Genomic DNA, 22,066 nt, shown 5'->3' with positions numbered 1-22,066 from the left:
AAACTATGGCATAAGGGGATGACGAGTGGATAAGAGGAAATCCATAAGGTATATCCAAAAATGTATTGTATTGTGCTACATAAATTATGTAATATCCCAGGGAGATTGTAGCTAAGTAATATTAAGTGTATGTTGCGTAGTAAGCTGTTAGTAGCCCACGTGTCTCACCCTAATAATTTGGTCCCTTTTCCCCTCATAATTTAGTAAACTGTTCTGACTTGGTGGTGCACTTGTAGCCAATAGCCTGATTTAGAGAACTGTCAGCATTGAATATTGTAAGAGCTTTCATTGTTTGTTTTATATGCCCCCTTTATTTCTCACAGTTCTGACTTGGTGTACAGGGAGAATCCAGTAAGAATTGCCATGTTCTGAGTTCTGTCGCTGTAAATTTCAAAAGTGCTGAACAAATAGTTATATTGACTACGTCCAGCCTAGTTCGAAATTACAGATTGCCTCTTATCTGCTCGTCATCCCCTTATGCCATAGTGTGTACATCTCAATCATCACATTTGTTTAAGCAAGTCAGCCATGTTTGTTTAAAAGGCAGTAAATGAGGCTGAATTAACTGTTTTGCTGCCAGACACGGCTCTGCTGATAGCCAGGTGTAGCAGTGGTAAGGTGTTGGGACTCTGCTGTTGGGACAGCTTTATGTAGGCCCTAACAGTTTGTGGTCACCGTTATAGTCCAATTATTGTGTTGTTGTGTAGTGGTTTTGCTGGCATGTATCTACATTTTTATTTTATTTTATTTTGCCACACCGAGATTTACATGCTAAAATCGCTACTGCTAACAGGTGTATACAATCGAGCACACCGCCATGCAATCTCCATAGACAAACATTGGCAGTAGAATGGCCTTACTGAAGAGCTCAGTGACTTTCAACGTTGCACAGTCATAGGGTGCCACCTTTTCGACAAGTTAGTTTGTCTAGGAGCAACGTTGGCTCAGCCTCGAAGTGGTAGGCCACACAAGCTCACAGAACGTAAGCGCCGAGTGTGAAGCGTGAAGCACGTAAAAATCATCTGTCCTCGGTTGCAACACTCACTACCGAGTTCCAAACTACCTCATTCACAATTGACAGTGATGATGGCCTATTTTGAAATTAGGTATGCTTAGCTTGGTGTTTGAGGGTATTCAACTGGAGGATGCATTTTATGCATATTCTATAATGACAGGCTATTCAATAATAGGCTACATCTGTTGGTACAACTTTTTGATTGAGGATGTTAATTTAAAATAAATTGCGCTCCCTCACCTACAAAAACAGCACTACACCACTGGTTATCGGAGCAGCGCAGCTGGAGTGGCAATTATGAGCTGATCTGGAGTCAGCGCTGATCACTGTTTCATTATCTCTCCACACCGTGTGTAGCTTACTGAGGACTAGATCACTGATAATAACTTCATCCTCACTGTGTGTGTGTTTAAGGTTTATAAAACACACTGTTGCAGTTCAGTGCCTAACAAAAACACTGCTTTTTTATAATAGAATAAAACCTCCCTTAACATCATAGCTGCTTTGTGTGTTTCCTAAACTGCAATGTTATCAGGTTGTCTAATATTGTGGTTCTGTTATCATCAGTATGAGGTATGCCCTCAGTGGAGTGGTGCCAGACCTATGGCTCCATTTAGTCTGTATCGCTGAAGTGTTACAGATTGCGTAATAGAAATGTAAAGGTATTACGCGATCTAGCGGACATATGCAGGGTTTAACGTGAATGCAGTCTCCTCTAACGCGGGAACATTGCCTATAAATTTCAATTGGGCTTTAGCTCAAAGTATTGAATAGAGGCTCTAGATGATTTTGGCAGTAACAAGCAATCTTCTCTATGGCTGTCATCCACACACCACTCAGTGTCAATGAATGAGGACATGTGAAGCAGCTTTGATGGTGTTCATGTGACCCAAAAATATCATTGTTTCTGCTCAGGATCCAAAAGAAAGCCCAGCTCACTCTTGAGGAACACTGATGGCCAGAAGGGTGGATGAACCTTAACCAACAGGGGGTGCTAACAACTCACCATATCGAGAACTGCGTTATTTATAAGGAGGAAAGTTAATATTCTGTTACACCTGTCACCAGGTAGGACTTCTGCGAATCCAATGAAGTTCCAGAATAATAAAAATATTGATGCACATGAACTTTAAAAGACGTGCTGCAGCATGAATTTCTATTGATCGCACAGATTGTTGGACACATTCATAGTCTTGTGGTAATTGTGAGGAACTGTTTTGGCATGCCAATACGTGTAGGTTGATCGACATACCTTGACTGATGTGATTGCATGACCTTGACATAATTGGGGCTTTACATTAACCTCACTATATTGTTTGGATTGCAACTGACCTCTCAAAATATATTTTTAAACGGTTTGCTTATAACAGTGAGGTGAGGGTGAGTTAAAATTGGTCAATGCGACAAGAGCACACTGCGCTCATATCACCCATTTAGTCAGTCTCTCACTCTGACTGCGTCCATCACTGGAATGGCAGCAGGTTGTCGTCACTCTCCCCGCTCGTTCATCGTTGATGAAATCATACAGACAAACAAATGGTGATGACGCAGGGTTTTATGTAGGCTAAATATGTCATTATTGCTTGACTATAGCTAATGAGTACACACAGAGCTCTTGAGACAGGTAGTCTAGATGTCGCAATTGAATAGGAAAGAGCAAGAGAAGCATTCATTGTATGACCATTGTTTTAGGAGCAAGTAAGCACACAGGCTTTTCATCATTAATAGTGTAGTATAATTAATCATATGTGAAACCTTAATTGCCACTCAAGGTATTGCTATTGATAGGGAGCCATCCTTCATCAATCCCTTAGCTTTAGGAACACAATCAGTTGTGCGTCAGCCTTGCGCTTTAAGGAAGTGTAAATGCAGCATTCTGTCTCCATGGGAGCCTCCTTTGAGGATTCTGTGTCCAGGAGGAAAAATTGAAATATTAATTTGGTCGACACGTCAATGTGCATTTTGTGTGATAGGTTACATCATTCGTGGTTCCATTTCAGGTATTTGACCTCTAAATAGTAGCTCATTACACAAAACCTGGGCACGACTGTCATGATTAACACGCACATAAACGTTAAAAGATGACAAAAGCATACACATCCAATCACGCACGTACGAACACACACACACACACACACACACACACACACACACACACGGAACGCGCACCATACCGACAGACACGCCAGTGAACAGGGGAGATACATTCATTTGATGCCTATGCAGCAGTTGGTCGCTTGTCTCTGTTTTTGGATCGTTTCATCTAAATTATCAGCTGTGCCTTCTTACGTCGTGAAGAGCAGAATATGCTCATTCTGGAGCACGTGGAAATCTATCTGTAGATACCGGGCTGCTGAGTTAGCGTGCCTCTCCAAGGCTTTGGTGAGCGCAAGGAGTCAGTCGTATTGGTGCATCGGCTGGAGACGAGTAAGAGGTGCGGATAGAATAACTGTACAGACTGAAGATCCATAAGAAAAGCAATAATGGGCTCGTTAATGTTGAGATAATTCAAACAGTGAGTGAGATTATGTCCCTGTGGAAATTCCGAGGACGGACTTTGCGCTCCCTCCTAGGGGACGAGGGCGCGGGGGGTTGTTCCCCAGAAGATTAGCATACGTTTCTCCCTATGGAATGCGGAGACGTTGCGAAAACCCCCTCCCCGGTATTGAATCTTGGAGTGATTGATTTTTCTTAGGACTATTAAACGAAATATACTCAAGTGACGTTATTTGTGTTTCGATGTGAGAGAGATTGGATAACAGCAAACATAACCATCAATGAATTTAAAAACATTGACGACGGATGACTGTTTCGACCTTTCTTTACCTAATTATAAGGTTTAGCAAAATCTACATTTTTGGGCCGCAGCAAGCAAAAAGTGTTCAACGTAAAAATAACTGTTGGCTTTGATCTGTGTCGGAACAGCAGCAGCAGCAATATTTCCTGGAAACGACCGCTGCTAGGATAATCTTTGTTGATTTGCAAATTGGTTTGGTCGCTGTCCATGGTGCTGATGTTTCAGGAATGGTGGAGACGCTAAGTATCGCTGTTATCGGAGCTCCCGGAGTCGGGAAAACTTCCATAATCCGTCAATTTATTTATAATGACTTCTCAGAGGTTTACACTCCAACCCGAACCAGGTATGTGTACAGACCCTCTGTCATTTTGAACGGTAACATGTACGACCTGAAGATTTTGGATGTCCCGCCAATTTCGTCATTCCCCTCAAGCTCGAGCCAGGTAAGATAGAAAGTTACTTTCTATTTGGGTTTTTCACTTATAGGAAAGATATTAGCATTCTCTTATTGGGCTCAAAATATATCCTAGGCTTTAATGGTATAATTTCGAGATGTGGTAAGGGTTTGCCTCATTGTCTTTAACTTACCTTTAGGTTATCAGAACCTATTTGGCCTCTCGCTAATAGTTAGAGCCCTGGAAAATGACCATCGCGCGCTTCTTCAAAAGACATCCGTTGCATTTTTCTCTTAATCAGATGCCCCTTAGAGCAGTAGTTTCTATGGAGACCTGATGTATTACTTCAGTGGTAAGCCTAGGCTATAGGCTACTTTATGTATTTGGTGTTTTAAAACACACGCACGCAAGCACACACACTCTCTCTCTGGGCTCCTCACTGCATTATATTGCCACCCTCAGGCAAAAGGAGGGATGTTTATGTCATGTTGAATTGATCCATATGTTCTGCCTCTATGACTCCATAAGTAAGTCATTATTGGCTATTTGCTCCTAGACCCACTACCAGAGGACACTCAGCTGCCCTGCCTCATTGCACCTGAACCTGGCTGGGGTGATGGAGACTGTCTGCCTGGCTGAGGGGAGTGATGTGTGCTCTTATCAGAGGAAGGAACTGGAAGCACATGTGCTTTGACTTTGTTAGAGCTGGCACACAGATTCACAGCCCATCAAGTAGCATTATAGTGTTTGGAGTGGCAGTAAGTGCTACAATTCCACATTGAATCATAAACTCTGAATCGATGGCAAATGGTTGAACTTACTGCTGCTAAAAACACAGCAGGCTCCGACATAATGACCAATGCATTAAATGAGTAAAAACCAAAATGGAGATTCTCTTAGTGACCTACAGTACGCTGTACCTCCATATACATGCCCTGGCAAGAGAAGCTAATGTCAGATGAAACACCATCCAGTAGTTGCAGCTTTTTCCACTGACAGCCAGTGGTTTGATCAATTCAATCTATTTTCTCAAAGCTGTTCTACTTTCAGACAGCACTTGCACCAGTCTCCTGCTCTCTCTGTATCTCCTTGTCCTCACCTTAAATGAGTGACAGACACACATGCATATATTAGTGTGTGTGTGCATACATGCTTGTATTCATGCTTAAGGGTGTTTCTGAATGTCTAATGACACCCTCACACACCAATCTTGACCTCCTCACCGGTCCACAGGAACCATGTCTGTTGTTCCCTCCCTGGACCTGGCTGCTGGGGCTCCAGATGGGGTTCTCCAAGGTTACTATGGAGCTGGCTGGGAGAGCTGGCTGGGACTGGCGTGAAACACAGATATTACTGATAGTTGCCAGGCTTTTGTCATTGGCTGAGGGAACGCGTTGCGGCCTTTCGGCTCCATTGCAACAACTGTATTTTTTGGACAGGTGTGGTGCCACTGAGAAATTGAGATCAGGCCATGGAGGAGAGATCAGGCCATGCAGCCAAACAGAAAGCCCTCTGAATTCAAAGTGGGCATGCACTGTGCTTCCTGTAAACAGAAGATCCAACACACTGAAGAGTAGACAGCCTCAACCCAGCCAGGCACCGCCAGACAGATCCAGCAGGAATGTAGGGGAGAATTCAGGATTCTAGCCATTTACAGGAGAGAGAAAGAAAAGAGGAGAATATGACAACTGTCTCTTTGTATGTGATAAAAGGTCTGCAGTGTGCTTCATTGTCTCCAATCTGTGGAGTGGAGCACCTCAACACAATCAATCTGATTTTCTTTGCTCTTTCTTCAGCTAAATACCTCTTAGCCATCATTAGAGCAGTCTGGCAAGTGCAAACAGCAGAAAGAAGACAGGATGGATCACATTATAGAGTCTGCAAGGTGTGTTTGTGTCTGTGTACAGTACATCCCCAGACGCCTCATCACATAAAACAGTGTAAATTGCACATCTGTTCTCTGATTCCTACATATATAATGCTGCATGAGCATTGTGCTTTCCTTTCACACATTACAGCACCATGATTCATTATGTCTGCATATAGATTAGTTATATCTTTCAACAGTTTAATACTTAAATGGAGAATTTCTGGCCTTGGTTGAATGGTAGGAATATGTACATAACAGCCTCAACCTCTTCAGACAGCAGTTTAAGATATCGGCATACAGTATCTAACCAACACCTCTACTTAGGTACATTTATGTAATTTAGCAGATGCTCTTTTCCAGAGCAACTTACAGTAGTGAGTGCATACATTTTCATATTTTTCATACTGGTCCACCCGTGGGAATCGAACCCACAACCCTTGCGTTGCAAGCACCATGCTCTACCACTGAGCCAAACAGGACCAGGGAATCATTAGTTGAGTGCAACAAGAGCACTGCTATCAGGCAGATTTGTCATGGTTCATTTCCTCAGGAATGGCTCTGAGAGCAGAAGCCTTCGCATCTCTTACTCTTGTCCTCTGTGTTCTGTTCTGTAGCCCAGCCTCTGAACCACGCTATCTGGTCTTCCTTTACTGGCTGTGACAGGGGTGGTGAGGCATTCCCGCTCTCCACTCCGAGCGAGCGCTCTCCTCTTTTACTTCCATATTTAATGAGCCAGGAGGCCCATGGTGGTCTGCAGAGGGGAGGCTGTCTGGACCAACATCACAGGAACAAGAACAGACCCAGAGACCCGATTTGAGATTTACTCTCATTTTATTTGGAGCTGATTGGATTAAAGCACAGTGCCCTGCTGAAGGCCTTGAGGGAATAGAGAGACTAATAGAGATGAGAGTGGAGCTGCTGCAGCCTATTAGATAGGTTAGAAAGAGTCTAATGGCCACCATAGAAATCCAGATTCACTAAATGCGGTTCCTCTTCCCCCACATGGTACCTGGGGAGGAAGATGGTGGATAAAGTGATGTGCGTCAGTATGTCTCCATGTTTATGGAAGGGGCCCAGGTTTCTGTTAGGTAAGTGCATGCAATAAAGGACGTAGTACTTGTACTTTGGCTCTGGTCCATCATTTAGACTCAGGATGTTTTACTTGTTTAGGTCTCTTTAGGCAGGCAGGGCAGACGACACTTCATTATTTAACTTTGGGGATGGTAACAATCATTGATGTTCTGGCGGGGCTGCTGTCTGTTTTAATTTGTTGCTGTTTGCATTCCCAGAGCATCTGTCACAGTTTATCGATAGGATGTGATGACAGATGGACTTAAGCCTTACAGTGGATCCCATTCAGATTTATTCATCTTCTGATATTGTATCATATCACCATGACTTCCACACATAATGCTCTCTCGCTCTATCACTCTCTCGTCTCGCTCTCGTGTCTCTCTCTCTCTGTTTCTATTTGCTTCTCTCTCTCCTACTATGATAATGTATACTAATTTTATTAGATACACCATCCCGTTCGCTCCTACAGACAGTGAGTTTGCTATATAAAGCAGGCAGACAGGCATCGAGGCATTAAATTGCTGTTTGCAACTTTGAGTGTGGTATGATCGTCTTTGCTAGGCACGTCGGTTCCAGTATCTCAGAAACGTCCAGCCTCCTGGGATGTTCACGCACGACAGTGTCTAGGGTTTACAGAGAATGGTGTGACAAACAAAAAACTCTAGCCACCCTAGCCATAGACTGTTCTCTCTGCTACTGCGCAACAAGCGAGTATCGGAGCACCACGTCTAGGTCCAAAAGGCATCTTAACAGCTTCTACCTCCAAGCCATAAGACTCCTGAACAGCTAATCAAATGGCAACCCGGAATGGCAAATAACAGCAGAGCACAACTGGTGTGCAGAATGGCCTCTACAAAATGCACAACCCATCCTGGTCACGGATGGGCTATTGCAGCAGATGACCCCCCGGGTTCAACTCCTATCAGCTAAAAACAAGAAGAAGTGGCTCCAGTGGGAACTCGATCACCAACACTGGACAAATTGAGGAGTGGAAATACATTGCCTTATCTGACCCGGTACTAGATGCGTGTACCTAATAAACTGGCAACTGAGTGTACAATGCATCTATTTTACTGTTCAATACATCAGATGAATCAGAAATGTTGTCAGAAAATGCTCTCTTGGCCCTTTGTCAGCCTCTGCAGATAGGCTCTGTCACACAGACTAGCAGAGCAGGTGATGTGTGTGTATTAAAAGGCCGGCGCTATCATCAGAGTACGGCAGCTGGAGGAGACAACAGATCAATGCCATCTTAAACCCTAATAAACCCTGCAAACACTCACAGATGTAATGTGGGTCTGTCTCCCTTGTGAACAGTACCTCAATGAGTCCTGAGAAGCTCAATCCCAAAGGGACAGAATAGTGTCTGAGGTATGTCTTCAGGTATAACCCTTCATGGCCATGCTCTCTTCTCTCTGGATGAGCTGTGATTGGACACCATTACTGTCTTTGGGAGCAGTGGGATGCCAGCTCCCTCACATCCTGGTACAAAAGTGACCAAGGACCTGGGTTGTCAGGGAAACCTGCTCTGTTTGGCACTTGAAGGGAGCAGGCTAAGCTGCGAGTTTTAATAGTTTTCAAAGAGCCAACTGGAGAACACATAAACACACACACCTGTGCACGCACACACATAAACGCACACTCGCACACACAATTTCCATGTGTGGTTACTTTATATAGCTCCTTTCCACGTCCTCTTTTCTCTCTTTCTCTGTTGTTCTCTTCTCTGTCCTACAGGTGTGAGAAGGTTAAATAGTGAGTTTACAAGCCGCAGTGTTGCCATCGTTTCTGTGTACAGAGCTCCACCTCCACATAAAAAATAGTACTTGGATGACAAAGAGATATGAGCCGAGGATGCAACCTCTATTTTTAGCCCACCGAGAGATGGGGGTGCATTTAACACACCTACTGTAGATAGTGAGGGATGTGATCATGTGTACTGCTTAAACAGTAAAGAGAGTTAATAATCTGGAAATAGGAATTGATGGATAGAAAATGGGGGGGGGGGGGGGGGGGGAGCAGAAAAAACTGAGGCAGAAAGAGGAGAGATGGTAGAGGAATGCTGATGATCTGTCTTCTATGGTCACTACCCCCCCCCCCCTAATTTCCCCTGGAAAACTATTGAATAAACCCACAGGGAGAAAAGGCAATAGCAGCAAAAATGTATAGAACTGAATCTCCCTACGTACATTCTTTTCACTGTCAACCATTATGTATTTTGCTGTCCTCCCTTCTCTTCCTCCTCATTCTCTCACTCTCTCCCACCTTTGTGTGTAATGATCTCGGTGCCACATTGCTTGCCTCCATGGCTGATCGCCCTCATTATGTTTCAGACCTACTGTATGTGTGAGACTCTCCCTCCCTCCCTCGCTCTCACACACACAAACGCAGTGATGCCGAAAATCCCTCCAAATTAAATAAAGGCTATTATTCCTTGTCGACATGGGTATGTTACCATTGTCATCATTACAGCTCACATTGATCTCTATCTGCTCTCAGATTCTGCCCCATTACAGCATCCGATTTCCCACCAAAATGACTTATTAACAAACTCCCTGTTTAGACTTATCTACAGAATAAATAAATTTAGATTACTCCTCCAGTGTTGTCCTGTTGATTCTCATTACTGCAATGACATTCAGCTCTTCTTGCCGTATTGATTTCTCACTCTGTTCAGAATGCTGGTGTTGGAGGTGAGTGAAGGAGAATGCTTGTGCCCTCTGCCACCTCGCCCACTCCTCCACCCACTGCCTGTCAGCCTGGTGGGGCTCAGGCCAGGGCTTATGTTCACACCCTGTTGGTCCTTCCATCGCTCTACCCTTCCCTCCCACTTCCTTCCTGTCCATCCACCTGCTGCTCTTTAATCTCTCTGCTTCTCTCTCTCGGTTTTCTCCTTCCATCCATCCCTCCCCAATCACTCTCTTGACTTTCTCTCTCCCTCCCCCTCTTTCTCTATCTCTTCTTCTCCCTCCCCCAGCTAACAGAACCACTTTTAGATTAAACTCAAGCAGGTAGTGCTGGTGAGAGAGTGAGTGAAATTGCGTAGAGTGAAATACACTACCGTTCAAAAGTTTGGGGTCACTTAGAAATGTCCTTGTTTTTGAAAGAAAAGCACATTTTTTTGTCCATTAAAATAACATCATATTTATCAGAAATATAATGTAGACATTGTTAATGTTGTAAATTACTTTTGTTGCTGGAAACAGATTATTTTTAATGGAATATCTACATAGGCGTACAGAGGCTCATTATCAGCAACCATCACTCCTGTGTTCAAATGGCATTTGTGTTAGCTATTCCAAGTTTATAATTTTAAAAGGCTAATTGATCATTAGAAAACCCTTTTGCAATTAGGTTAAAGAAGCAATAAAACTGGCCTTTAGACTGGTTGAGTATCTGGAGCATCAGCATTTGTGGGTTCGATTACAGACTCAAAATGACCAGAAACAAAGAACTTTCTTCTGACACTCATCAGTATATTCTTGTTCTGACAAATCAAGGCTATTCCATGTGAGAAATGGCCAAGAAACTGAAGATCTCATACAACGCTGTGTACAACTCCCTTTACAGAACAGAGCAAACTGGCTCTAACCAGAATAGAAGAGGAGTGGGAGGCCCCGGGGCACAACTGAGCAAGAGGACAAGTACATTAGAGTATCTAGTTTGAGAAACAGACGCCACACATGTCCTCAACTGGCAGCTTCATTAAATAGTATTCGCAAAACATCAGTCTCAACGTCAACAGTGAAGAGGCGACTCCGGGATGCTGGCCTTCTAGGCAGAGTTGCAAAGAAAAAGCCATATCTCAGACTGGCCAATAAAAATGAAAGATTAACATGGGCAAAAGAACACAGACACTGGACAGAGGAGTGGCCAGCACTCTCAATGGATCTCAACCTTATTGAGCTGTTGTGGGAGCAGCTTGACCGTATGGTATGTAAGAAGTGCCCATCAAGCCAATCCAACTTGTGGGAGGTGCTTCAGGAAGCATGGGGTGAAATCTCTTCAGATTATCTCAACACATTGACAGCTAGAATGACAAAGGTCTGCAAGGCTGTAATTGCTACAAATGGAGGATTCTTTAGAGAAAGCAAAGTTTGAAGGACACAATTATTCTTTGAATCAAAATCATTATTTATAACCTTTTCAATGTCTTAACTATATTTCCTATTCATTTTGCAACTCATTTCATGTATGTTTTCATGGAAAACAAGGACATTTCTAAGTGATCCCAAACTTTTGAACTGTAGTGTTGGCCTTTAAGACAACTTTGAGTCAGTCAGATAGCCTACGGTAAACCAGACTGAAGCCATAAAACATGTTGTCTGACTCGCGTTTAGTGCATAATGCAGGTCCAGTACAGTTCTCTGGGCTACACATGGCTGAGGTCAGAAACAGAGAAACAGAGCACTGGCAGAGGGCCAGTCTCCTGTCAAGCGTAACACTTGGAACACATCAGTCCCACAGCGCTACACTGTTCAGCCCTGCTGTACGCAATGACGGGAGGGCAAACAGCTGACAGATGAATGGTAATGATTTGCTAACAATAATTAAAACACACACACACACACACACTCTCTCGCTCTCGTCTCGTCAGTTTACATCTGATTTCCCACCAAAATGACTTATTAACAAACTCCTGTTTAGACTTATCTACAGAATAAATACATTTAGATTACTCCTCCAGTGTTGTCCTGTTGATTCTCATTACTGCAATGACATTCAGCTCTTCTTGCCGTATTGATTTCTCACTCTGTTCAGAATGCTGGTGTTGGAGGTGAGTGAAGGAGAATGCTTGTGCCCTCTGCCACCTCGCCCACTCCTCCACCCACTGCCTGTCAGCCTGGTGGGGCTCAGGCCAGGGCTTATGTTCACACCCTGTTGGTCCTTCCATCGCTCTACCCTTCCCTCCCACTTCCTTCCTGTCCATCCACCTGCTGCTCTTTAATCTCTCTGCTTCTCTCTCTCGGTTTTCTCCTTCCATCCATCCCTCCCCAATCACTCTCTTGACTTTCTCTCTCCCTCCCCCTCTTTCTCTATCTCTTCTTCTCCCTCCCCCAGCTAACAGAACCACTTTTAGATTAAACTCAAGCAGGTAGTGCTGGTGAGAGAGTGAGTGAAATTGCGTAGAGTGAAATACACTACCGTTCAAAAGTTTGGGGTCACTTAGAAATGTCCTTGTTTTTGAAAGAAAAGCACATTTTTTTGTCCATTAAAATAACATCATATTTATCAGAAATATAATGTAGACATTGTTAATGTTGTAAATTACTTTTGTTGCTGGAAACAGATTATTTTTAATGGAATATCTACATAGGCGTACAGAGGCTCATTATCAGCAACCATCACTCCTGTGTTCAAATGGCATTTGTGTTAGCTATTCCAAGTTTATAATTTTAAAAGGCTAATTGATCATTAGAAAACCCTTTTGCAATTAGGTTAAAGAAGCAATAAAACTGGCCTTTAGACTGGTTGAGTATCTGGAGCATCAGCATTTGTGGGTTCGATTACAGACTCAAAATGACCAGAAACAAAGAACTTTCTTCTGACACTCATCAGTATATTCTTGTTCTGACAAATCAAGGCTATTCCATGTGAGAAATGGCCAAGAAACTGAAGATCTCATACAACGCTGTGTACAACTCCCTTTACAGAACAGAGCAAACTGGCTCTAACCAGAATAGAAGAGGAGTGGGAGGCCCCGGGGCACAACTGAGCAAGAGGACAAGTACATTAGAGTATCTAGTTTGAGAAACAGACGCCACACATGTCCTCAACTGGCAGCTTCATTAAATAGTATTCGCAAAACATCAGTCTCAACGTCAACAGTGAAGAGGCGACTCCGGGATGCTGGCCTTCTAGGCAGAGTTGCAAAGAAAAAGCCATATCTCAGACTGGCCAATAAAAATGAAAGATTAACATGGGCAAAAGAACACAGACACTGGACAGAGGAGTGGCCAGCACTCTCAATGGATCTCAACCTTATTGAGCTGTTGTGGGAGCAGCTTGACCGTATGGTATGTAAGAAGTGCCCATCAAGCCAATCCAACTTGTGGGAGGTGCTTCAGGAAGCATGGGGTGAAATCTCTTCAGATTATCTCAACACATTGACAGCTAGAATGACAAAGGTCTGCAAGGCTGTAATTGCTACAAATGGAGGATTCTTTAGAGAAAGCAAAGTTTGAAGGACACAATTATTCTTTGAATCAAAATCATTATTTATAACCTTTTCAATGTCTTAACTATATTTCCTATTCATTTTGCAACTCATTTCATGTATGTTTTCATGGAAAACAAGGACATTTCTAAGTGATCCCAAACTTTTGAACTGTAGTGTTGGCCTTTAAGACAACTTTGAGTCAGTCAGATAGCCTACGGTAAACCAGACTGAAGCCATAAAACATGTTGTCTGACTCGCGTTTAGTGCATAATGCAGGTCCAGTACAGTTCTCTGGGCTACACATGGCTGAGGTCAGAAACAGAGAAACAGAGCACTGGCAGAGGGCCAGTCTCCTGTCAAGCGTAACACTTGGAACACATCAGTCCCACAGCGCTACACTGTTCAGCCCTGCTGTACGCAATGACGGGAGGGCAAACAGCTGACAGATGAATGGTAATGATTTGCTAACAATAATTAAAACACACACACACACACACACTCTCTCGCTCTCGTCTCGTCAGTTTACATCTGATTTCCCACCAAAATGACTTATTAACAAACTCCCTGTTTAGACTTATCTACAGAATAAATACATTTAGATTACTCCTCCAGTGTTGTCCTGTTGATTCTCATTACTGCAATGACATTCAGCTCTTCTTGCCGTATTGATTTCTCACTCTGTTCAGAATGCTGGTGTTGGAGGTGAGTGAAGGAGAATGCTTGTGCCCTCTGCCACCTCGCCCACTCCTCCACCCACTGCCTGTCAGCCTGGTGGGGCTCAGGCCAGGGCTTATGTTCACACCCTGTTGGTCCTTCCATCGCTCTACCCTTCCCTCCCACTTCCTTCCTGTCCATCCACCTGCTGCTCTTTAATCTCTCTGCTTCTCTCTCTCTGCTTTCTCCTTCCATCCATCCCTCCCTCCCCAATAACCCCCTTCCCTTTTTCTCTCCCTCCCCCAGCTAACAGAACTCCTTATAGATTCAGCTCACGTAGGTAGAGCTGACGACATAGAGAGTGAGAGAGAGAGAGTGAGCGAGGGAAAGTGTGTGTGAGAGAAAATCAGAGAGCGGGAGGGAGGAGATTGGGTCACTGTGTCATGGCCGAAGCAATTACCCTAATGGCTGTAGCAAATCACTCCCATTGTGCTGTGTGTTTTAATTATTGTTAGCAAATCATTACCATTCATCTGTCAGCTGTTTGCCCTCCCGTCATTGCGTACAGCAGGGCTGAACAGTGTAGCGCTGTGGGACTGATGAGTTCCAAGTGTTACGCTTGACAGGAGACTGGCCCTCTGCCAGTGCTCTGTTTCTCTGTTTCTGACCTCAGCCATGTGTAGCCCAGAGAACTGTACTGGACCTGCATTATACACACGCCAGGTAGAGTCAGACAACGAATTCCTTCTTAACTGACTTTCCTAGTTAAATAAAGGTTCAATTCAAATTCAAATTACACCTGGGCTATCACTCTGACTGACTCAAAGTTGTCTTAAAAATCTATTTGACTCTACGCTATTTCAACTTCAACCGAAATGAAGAGGACAAAACTTCCTGACAGCTTTTGAATAATTGGATGTGATCTGTGGCTACCTCTGTTTCAGAAACCTGCTAAAAGAACTCCTGTCCTCACAAGCCTCACTGTTTCATGGGAGATATATGAGCAGAATACATGCCATTTGAAGATGTTATATTGGGTCTTGAAATATAAATCATTTAAAATTCTGTTTCACTTGTCAAGTCAGTGACAAGTGAAACAATATGCCTTCGATATCCTTCCTATTTTTTGGATCTTTGTGCGTCTGTAGTGGGTGAGTGATGTCTGTCTCTCTCTCTCTCTCTGTCAGGAGTGGCTGGACCTACGCTGCAGAGGGGTGCGTAATGCCAACGCGTACATCCTGGTCTATGACATCTGCTGTGTGGAGAGCTTTGAGTACGTCAAGATGATCCGCCAGCAGATCATGGAGCACAGGTAAGGGAAAACCACAACACAGTGACAAATATGGACCAATTAGGTAAAACACCTGTGGAGAGACCCATCAATGGCCACAGAAGACCAGCAGTCATGTACTGTATGTAAAAGAGAAAAAGGACAAAAGACATCTGTCATTCCGACTGCAGGTCTCTGCACCTGCATTCATTTGCATATTGATAGGGGAATGAATGGCCCTCATTTGTTGAGCTCTAAAGAGGTTCACATCTTTGCAGCTCTGTGACGTGACCTGCCTTTAAACTGCAGTGCACCATCCCTTTCACATGTACTAGTCTTTCCCCTCCTGAGCTGCAGGTGTGAAAAGCTAGATGACCTGCCAGGCTGTCCTGATCTGTCCTGGATAGTCTGACTGGCTAGCAAGCTGTCTGACTGTCTGTCTGGCTGACTGGATGACCTGCCAGGCTGGCCTGATCTGTCCTGGATAGTCTGACTGGCTAGCAAGCTGTCTGACTGTCTGTCTGGCTGACTGGATGACCTGCCAGGCTGGCCTGATCTGTCCTGGATAGTCTGACTGGCTGTCCTGATCTGTCCTGGATAGTCTGACTGGCTAGCTAGCTGACTTGCTGCATTGCTGATTGACTGGGTGACTGTCTGTCTGGCTGACTGACTGGCTGACTGACTGTCTGGTTGATTGACATAGGGACATGGTGAGAGAGATAGGGAAGATGGATGGATGAGTTTCCTGGTGAATAAATTGGAATAATGGAGTAGGGGACATCCAGGTGCAGGTTATTGGGATTTGTGTGGGCTAGAAGGATGGGAGATGCCTGGGAGGAATTGCCCCTGTCTTTCTTCTGCTGCTTACTCAACTCACTCCAAAACAAACACGCACATACTGCACACTCTCTCACACCCGTAAACATTCTCCCTCACCCAGAATCCCTGCGCTGTCAGTTTTTTGGCTGTGTTTTCTTTCTGCCCAAAAGCCCATAGCTGCCTTCCTTTGATGTAATGAAGACTCTGACAGCTCATACAAACACACACACATACTCTTCTAAACCGCTGCTCCAGAGACCTTCAGGCCTGGATGGGTATTTGAGAGGGTAGCAGATGCCTGCTTGGTGTTGGGATTAATGGGGTTGGTTTTATGTCACCCCACAGCCTCATTACAAAGTTGAATTTCAACCTCTCAGTACAAGTAGCTAGTTCGGACTGAGTTTATATGGAAGTGTTAAGTTATGTCCACCAGAAGATATCATCACATCGCAATTAGATGCAGGTTAATCTTGGATATATAAATCCTGAAGTGAAATTGAGCATTTTTTGTAGGTCAAGGTGTTTCACTAGTGTCAATTTCCCTTTGTATTCTTATTTTGTTTTAAACGTTGTCTTTTTATGAATCTGTTTGTGTTTAGGGGAGGGGGTATTTATATGTATGTGTGTATGTCTGTGTTCTTTCTTGAATCATTACATTTGCAACTCAACCTGCTAGCAGCAAATCTGAGCTTATTGTATACAATAGCGTTACAGTCGGCCTCACTTGAGTCATCACTGCTTTAGCCCAGCTTGCAGCCTGCCATACAGCTTCACAATCCAATGTGCTGTGAGAAGCATTTCCCTCCACATTTAGTCTCTGTCAATACAGAGTGTGGAGGGAGGCCCCTAGGGCCCCAAAGCTCTGATCCACCCCCACACACCTCCAACACAGTCAGAGGAATCAGAACACACACATCACATTGTTTTATAGTGGCATTCACACACACACACACACACACACACACACTGTGGCTGTGGGTAGACACTACACAAGCCCTGACATGTACAGAAACACTCATACTGCAGAATCCTCACACACAAACACCCATTGCCCTCTCTGGAAGAAGAGGGGGAGGGGGAGAAGGATCACTTACTCACAGACCAGGAGACTCTTCATCAGTGCAGTCACCTTTAAATCTGTATTTATACACAGGATGTGTGGAGAATAGGGATTATGTGACTGGGATTTCTTTGTAGCTGTTGGATCACATGTTTGTTAGCTAATCACATTGCAATTATTTTTCACCTTTATCCCTGTGCTCTCTCTCTCTGTTCCTTCCCCCTCTTCTGTCTTCCCTCTCCATCCCTCTCCCTGTCCCTGTAGGGAGGGTAGCAGCAGTGAGGTTCCCATCCTTGTGGTGGGCAGTAAAAGAGACCTGCAGCGCCAGCGCTTCACGCCTCGCAGGGCCGTCTCTGTGCTGGTCAAGAAGACCTGGAAGTGTGGCTATGTGGAGTGCTCTGCCAAGTTCAACTGGCATGTGGTCCTGCTCTTCAAAGAGCTGCTGGGCATCGCTGTAGGGCGTGGCATGAAACAGAACCACACCCCTGGGATCCGCCTACAAGGGGCGCTGCAGAGGAACCGCTGTACTGTCATGTGACCCAGTGGACTCCCTCCGGTGTAGGGTGAAGTTGCCCCAGTTTTGCAGTTTTCCCACTAATGATAAAGGTTAGGATTGAGGGAGGGGAAGCTGATCCTAGATCTATAACTAGGGGAAACTTCACCCCGGAGCACTTCCTTCCCTCCTATGTCAGAGCTGTAGGAATCTCAGTCACACCTCAGGGGGAATGGTTATACAGAGAAGACTTCGATCTAAATGGCTGGAAAACACCCCGAGGCCTCCTGCTTTACTGAGCTCATTTTCATATGAGGTTTATCTGACTCGGATCCTGTAGCTACTAGGACTGACATTGGTCCCTGTACTAGACGTGCATCTTTATCACCTATCACAACACCCCAGTTCTGTCACAATGTTCCCATTGAGAGGAAGGAGGAAGAGGAGCCGGATGAAGAAGAGGTTTTGTCAATGGATTTTGAGGAGTAGAACATCTACTTCCACAGCTCTGGTCACAGGTCACCCAAACAATTAGCACCACACCACCAGCTGTGGCTCTGAGCTCCCCAGATTGCAAGGCAACAGCTCATACATGCTGATGGTTGTCTGCTGGGTTGAGAGCTTGTGGACTGTGTGCATCTAGTGGGAATAAGTATCATTACTGACACGACTAGGTATTCTCTCCATATTAGCTTAGTCTCATACATGTGAGTGGAAAGAATGCAACTTCTTTAGAAGTTTTCCTTTTTTTAAACTTGAGGCAGTGTCATGTGAGGTAGATAAATGCCCTGGCTGTCATACTTGAAATTGCATTATTCTAAGATCGATGCACCATAGGAAAGGCTAGGTTACAGGGTTTGTGTGGTAAATGTGGGTGAGTCAACAAGATGGATGGCTTACTCTTGGTTTAGTACATCTACTTCCTCTTTTAGGGGTAGCAGCACCAGAAACCACAGCTCTCCAAAATGCCCCCTAAACAGTAAACCAATTCATTTCTTGTTCAGGAATTGTCCTTGTACTCCAGGTAAACAAACATTCACTGATTGGAGGTGCTGGTACAAAATTATAGTGCTGTCACTCCCTCTTCTCATTTAAAGTCTATTGTTTAGAGGGGGATGTGAGGTTATCTTGCATCAGAAAAACACTGCTGTCGCTATCATGATGAAGGACTTTAATCCTCCCTTCTTCCTCAGTCTGTGTGCTTCTATACATTATATCAATGGCACTCTGGTGCCTGCAGGAAGCTAGAGGGGATGTCTGGCACAGATATTGAATGTGATGCAGGGATAGTAGGCAGGAGGTGTGGTTTTAAAATGCTTGTAAGGTTAAGCCCAGGTTGATGGGCAGGGTTAGTGAAACAGAAGGCCAATGGAAGGAGAATAGAAAGAAGTAGAGACTATATTATGGGCAATAAAGCTGCAGAGCACCTTGACCAGCACGACAAGTTGTATCCAACCACAGACACCCTCTACAAGTCTAGAATGCCTCACATAGAATGTATTAAACCTCCCTGCTCTAGGATATACCCAGACCACCACACACAAGAGAGCATACACCCCCAGAGCATTCCAATATATTAGCATCCTACCAAACAAACAGAAGACTTTCTGGAAATATCAAAGCAGTGTCTGAATTGTGCAATATATTTATATTGTTTGAGAATGTGGTAAACATGTGATTGCAGACACCCTGTGACAATGTTTGCACTGAAAATGAGTACCTTTATTGTACGTATGTATGTGCATCATTGATTTGCATGTTGTTGCTGCCAAGCCAGCAGGTCAGGGGTTAATTGCACTGGTGTGATTGTGTAGCTGTAATTGATTTACCTGTGTGTACTGTATATGGTTAATGTTGGAGACTATCAAAAGCAGGTGAGGTGTGTGTGTGTGTGTGTGCACAGGCTCCATTTTACTGAAATGATAGTTAGACAGATTTCTTAAAGAGAGAGATTATGTAGCATCTGAGAGTAATGGTAATTTCTCGAGTAACATGTATGGCCATCCATTTAAATTAGACTGTTTGTGTGAGTGTGTCATGTTCCAACATCAAGGGCTAAATTTTCTAACAGAAACATCACTTTTTTTTCAATAGTAGGTGTTAGCTGTTTTGTTTTTGACAATGGTCAAATTAAACGTGTTGCCCACAATAACCGGCCTTCTTGTCTCTTAGTCAGTATTTTTTCATTCACTTCATTATTCATACACTAATAATAGTTCATTATGATTATCCCTCATCTCAATGACTCAGTTGTTGCCCAGAACACTGCCACTAGTGATACCACTCCTCATTCCCGGAGGTGATTCCACACGTCACATAAATGTGGCAATGTCGCCACCGTGTGGAATAAATGTGTTATAATATATTTAGTGAAATGTGCGTCTATTTTGGTAAATGCATAGGCCAGGGGACAGGATTTATCATGAAAATATTTCCCACGGTCAAAAACGATTGATTAAACTTGACTTAGAAACCAAAAATATGTAAACACATTGTTCTTCATCTGCTAAATGTCAGCATCAGTGGAGACTAATTGTGCATGTTGAGTGTAAAAAATAAGCCACAGTGGTCCCTGGAGTGAAATTCTAAGAAAATTCACACAACACAATTACTACTGATACTGAACATGTATACACAGGTATATTTAGTGTCTGTAATGTTTCCAATATCTCAGCTATTTAGCAAAACAAATCCAGTTGTATCAGTTTTTATCAAAGGAGATAGTCTTTGCTTTTTGATAGTTAATTTCGTATAGAAAATAAAACAATCGCAGAAGTAGTGAATCACATGCCTCCTGATGTTTCAGGAATTTCTGACACCAGCGTCACATGCCAGTACCTCCTTCGCAAAGTTCGCATCAGTTTTCATCCTTCCTCGGGTTTCCAGGGTCATGTGAAAGGGGCGTGGAGTGTTAATCTTGCTTTCTCTGGTCCGGACCCTCCCGGGTTTAGCTCACTCATCGGCGGTGTGTATGGGGAGAGCGATCGCTCTCTGTGGTCGCTCGGGGAGGATAGTGTCATTCCTTTCCGCGGTACCTTGTTTGTCCGGCTGCACACCCCAACCCGCGGCGGAGCGGAGGATGAGCGACCAGGGGAAGAGCTCGGTTTCCACTCTTGCGGGTGCCCCAGCCCCGGGATCGGATACTTACAAAGGCTGGCTTTTTAAATGGACTAACTATTTGAAAGGGTATCAACGCCGATGGTTCGTCCTCAGCAATGGCCTTCTGTCGTATTACAGGTAAACATGCAGTCACTAGCTGCTGTGTAGCTAGCTAATTACAGTGTCATTGTCTGTCAAAATAAACGTTAACCATGTCAGCATCAGCATGGGTTATAATATTAAAATACATTTTTATAAGCCGCAATTGCAGGCTAGCTAGCTACTAGTACTATATACACTTTGATTGTATTTTATTGCAAGAGTCAAACGAACAATCATTATGATGACAGCTAACTAGGTATCTAGCCAGTGTGGTACGGAGATACTTATGACAACTTCTTGACTTCAGACAAGCCTCATCATGTGTTAACTTCAGTGGGCACTATTTTCACAGATAACTAATATATAACATGATTTCAAGCCCTTTAAAAACTTAGCTAACAAAGGAATGATAGCTATCACTATTTAAAAACGATATATATATATATATATATATATATATATATATCGCTAACTATCTACATTAGCTAGAATGTTCAAATCATTGTAGTTACTGTAACGGTACACAGACAGGCTGACATAATGCGAGTGGCTCTGGTACGACCTAGCTGTCACTGACTGAGCTAGCTGGAAGTTGCTAGCTCAGCGAGCTAACCAGATTTTGTATAGATCTAGGTAGACTTGTCAAGTAATTGTTGATGTTAACGAGTTGGAACTCAAAGTCTAATAGGAAGAAATGTTAATGAATTCAGTTTATACCTTTTTATAGCGTTGGGCTATCATATGAAATAATGATTTGTCCAGCTAGCTAGCTTGCTAAGGTTAGCACAAATATAGCTAGCTAACTAGTCTCTGTCATCAGTTATTTTCTGCCACCCATGTTATTTTGTTAGCTACATATAACACACACCCCAAATTATTGCATTTCAAATTTCACTCCCACTAAATGTTTTCCCTGGGAGTAAAACAACATTCACCTGTAGAAGACAAGCATCGTCTCTCCACACAGTGCACAGTTGCCACCTGTGTTATACTAAAACACCTGTGGCTCGGGTGCTTCCGAATGAGAGTCAAGTTTCCTCTGGGCAGCCTTCTAAACAGGAGGAGTCAATGGAGAAGGAGGGTGGGTCACATGTAACAACTGTTGTTCACCCAACCCAGTTTTACTGTGGTTAATTAATTGGTTCATAGCAGAAAGTAGGTCTATTCCTCTGAGATCCTGCAAATGAGGTCCATCCAGAAACATGAGTGTCTGCTGTAGAGGGGAGTGTAATTGGCTCCTAAAACCAGTTTAGGCTTT

The 22,066-nt window shown here is 43.8% G+C and overlaps 2 protein-coding genes and 1 non-coding gene across 3 annotated transcripts in view; 2 read left to right on the top strand and 1 right to left on the bottom strand.

The window, feature by feature from the left end:
• The first annotated feature begins 4,039 nt into the window (after nucleotides 1–4,039).
• LOC139390043 (ras-like protein family member 10B) lies at nucleotides 4,040–18,272 on the top strand. Its single transcript, XM_071137155.1, has 3 exons — nucleotides 4,040–4,255; nucleotides 15,153–15,277; nucleotides 17,379–18,272. The coding sequence occupies exons 1-3, from the start codon at nucleotides 4,040–4,042 to the stop codon at nucleotides 17,650–17,652; spliced, it is 615 nt and encodes a 204-aa protein (XP_070993256.1). The 3' UTR covers nucleotides 17,653–18,272.
• trnaa-ugc (transfer RNA alanine (anticodon UGC)) lies at nucleotides 6,483–6,558 on the bottom strand. Its single transcript has one exon. It is a non-coding gene; the product is annotated as a tRNA-Ala (tRNA).
• Nucleotides 18,273–20,483: 2,211 nt separating the features above from the next.
• Nucleotides 20,484–22,066, top strand: part of LOC139389974 (oxysterol-binding protein 2-like) — a 78,545-nt gene continuing 76,962 nt past the window's right edge. The window contains exon 1 of the mRNA XM_071137029.1: nucleotides 20,484–20,844. Within this exon, the coding sequence (XP_070993130.1) occupies nucleotides 20,579–20,844 (266 nt within the window). The 5' untranslated portion in view covers nucleotides 20,484–20,578. The remainder of the gene's footprint in view (nucleotides 20,845–22,066) is intronic.

The sequence above is a fragment of the Oncorhynchus clarkii genome, chromosome 30 (genome assembly GCF_045791955.1).
Source record: "Oncorhynchus clarkii lewisi isolate Uvic-CL-2024 chromosome 30, UVic_Ocla_1.0, whole genome shotgun sequence".
Lineage (NCBI taxonomy): Eukaryota > Metazoa > Chordata > Actinopteri > Salmoniformes > Salmonidae > Oncorhynchus > Oncorhynchus clarkii.
The sequence above is the reverse complement of the archived record's forward strand: the minus strand, read 5'-3'. Positions and strand labels throughout refer to the sequence as shown.

What these genes read in the sequence shown, in the direction of transcription:
- LOC139390043 (XM_071137155.1), top strand. Translation starts at nt 4,040, where the DNA reads ATGGTGGAGACGCTAAGTATCGCTGTTATCGGAGCTCCCGGAGTCGGG. An exon ending in TCCCCTCAAGCTCGAGCCAG is followed by an intron (nt 4,256 to 15,152) that starts GTAAGATAGAAA and finishes TCTCTCTGTCAG; the next exon opens with GAGTGGCTGGACCTACGCTG. An exon ending in CAGCAGATCATGGAGCACAG is followed by an intron (nt 15,278 to 17,378) that starts GTAAGGGAAAAC and finishes CTGTCCCTGTAG; the next exon opens with GGAGGGTAGCAGCAGTGAGG.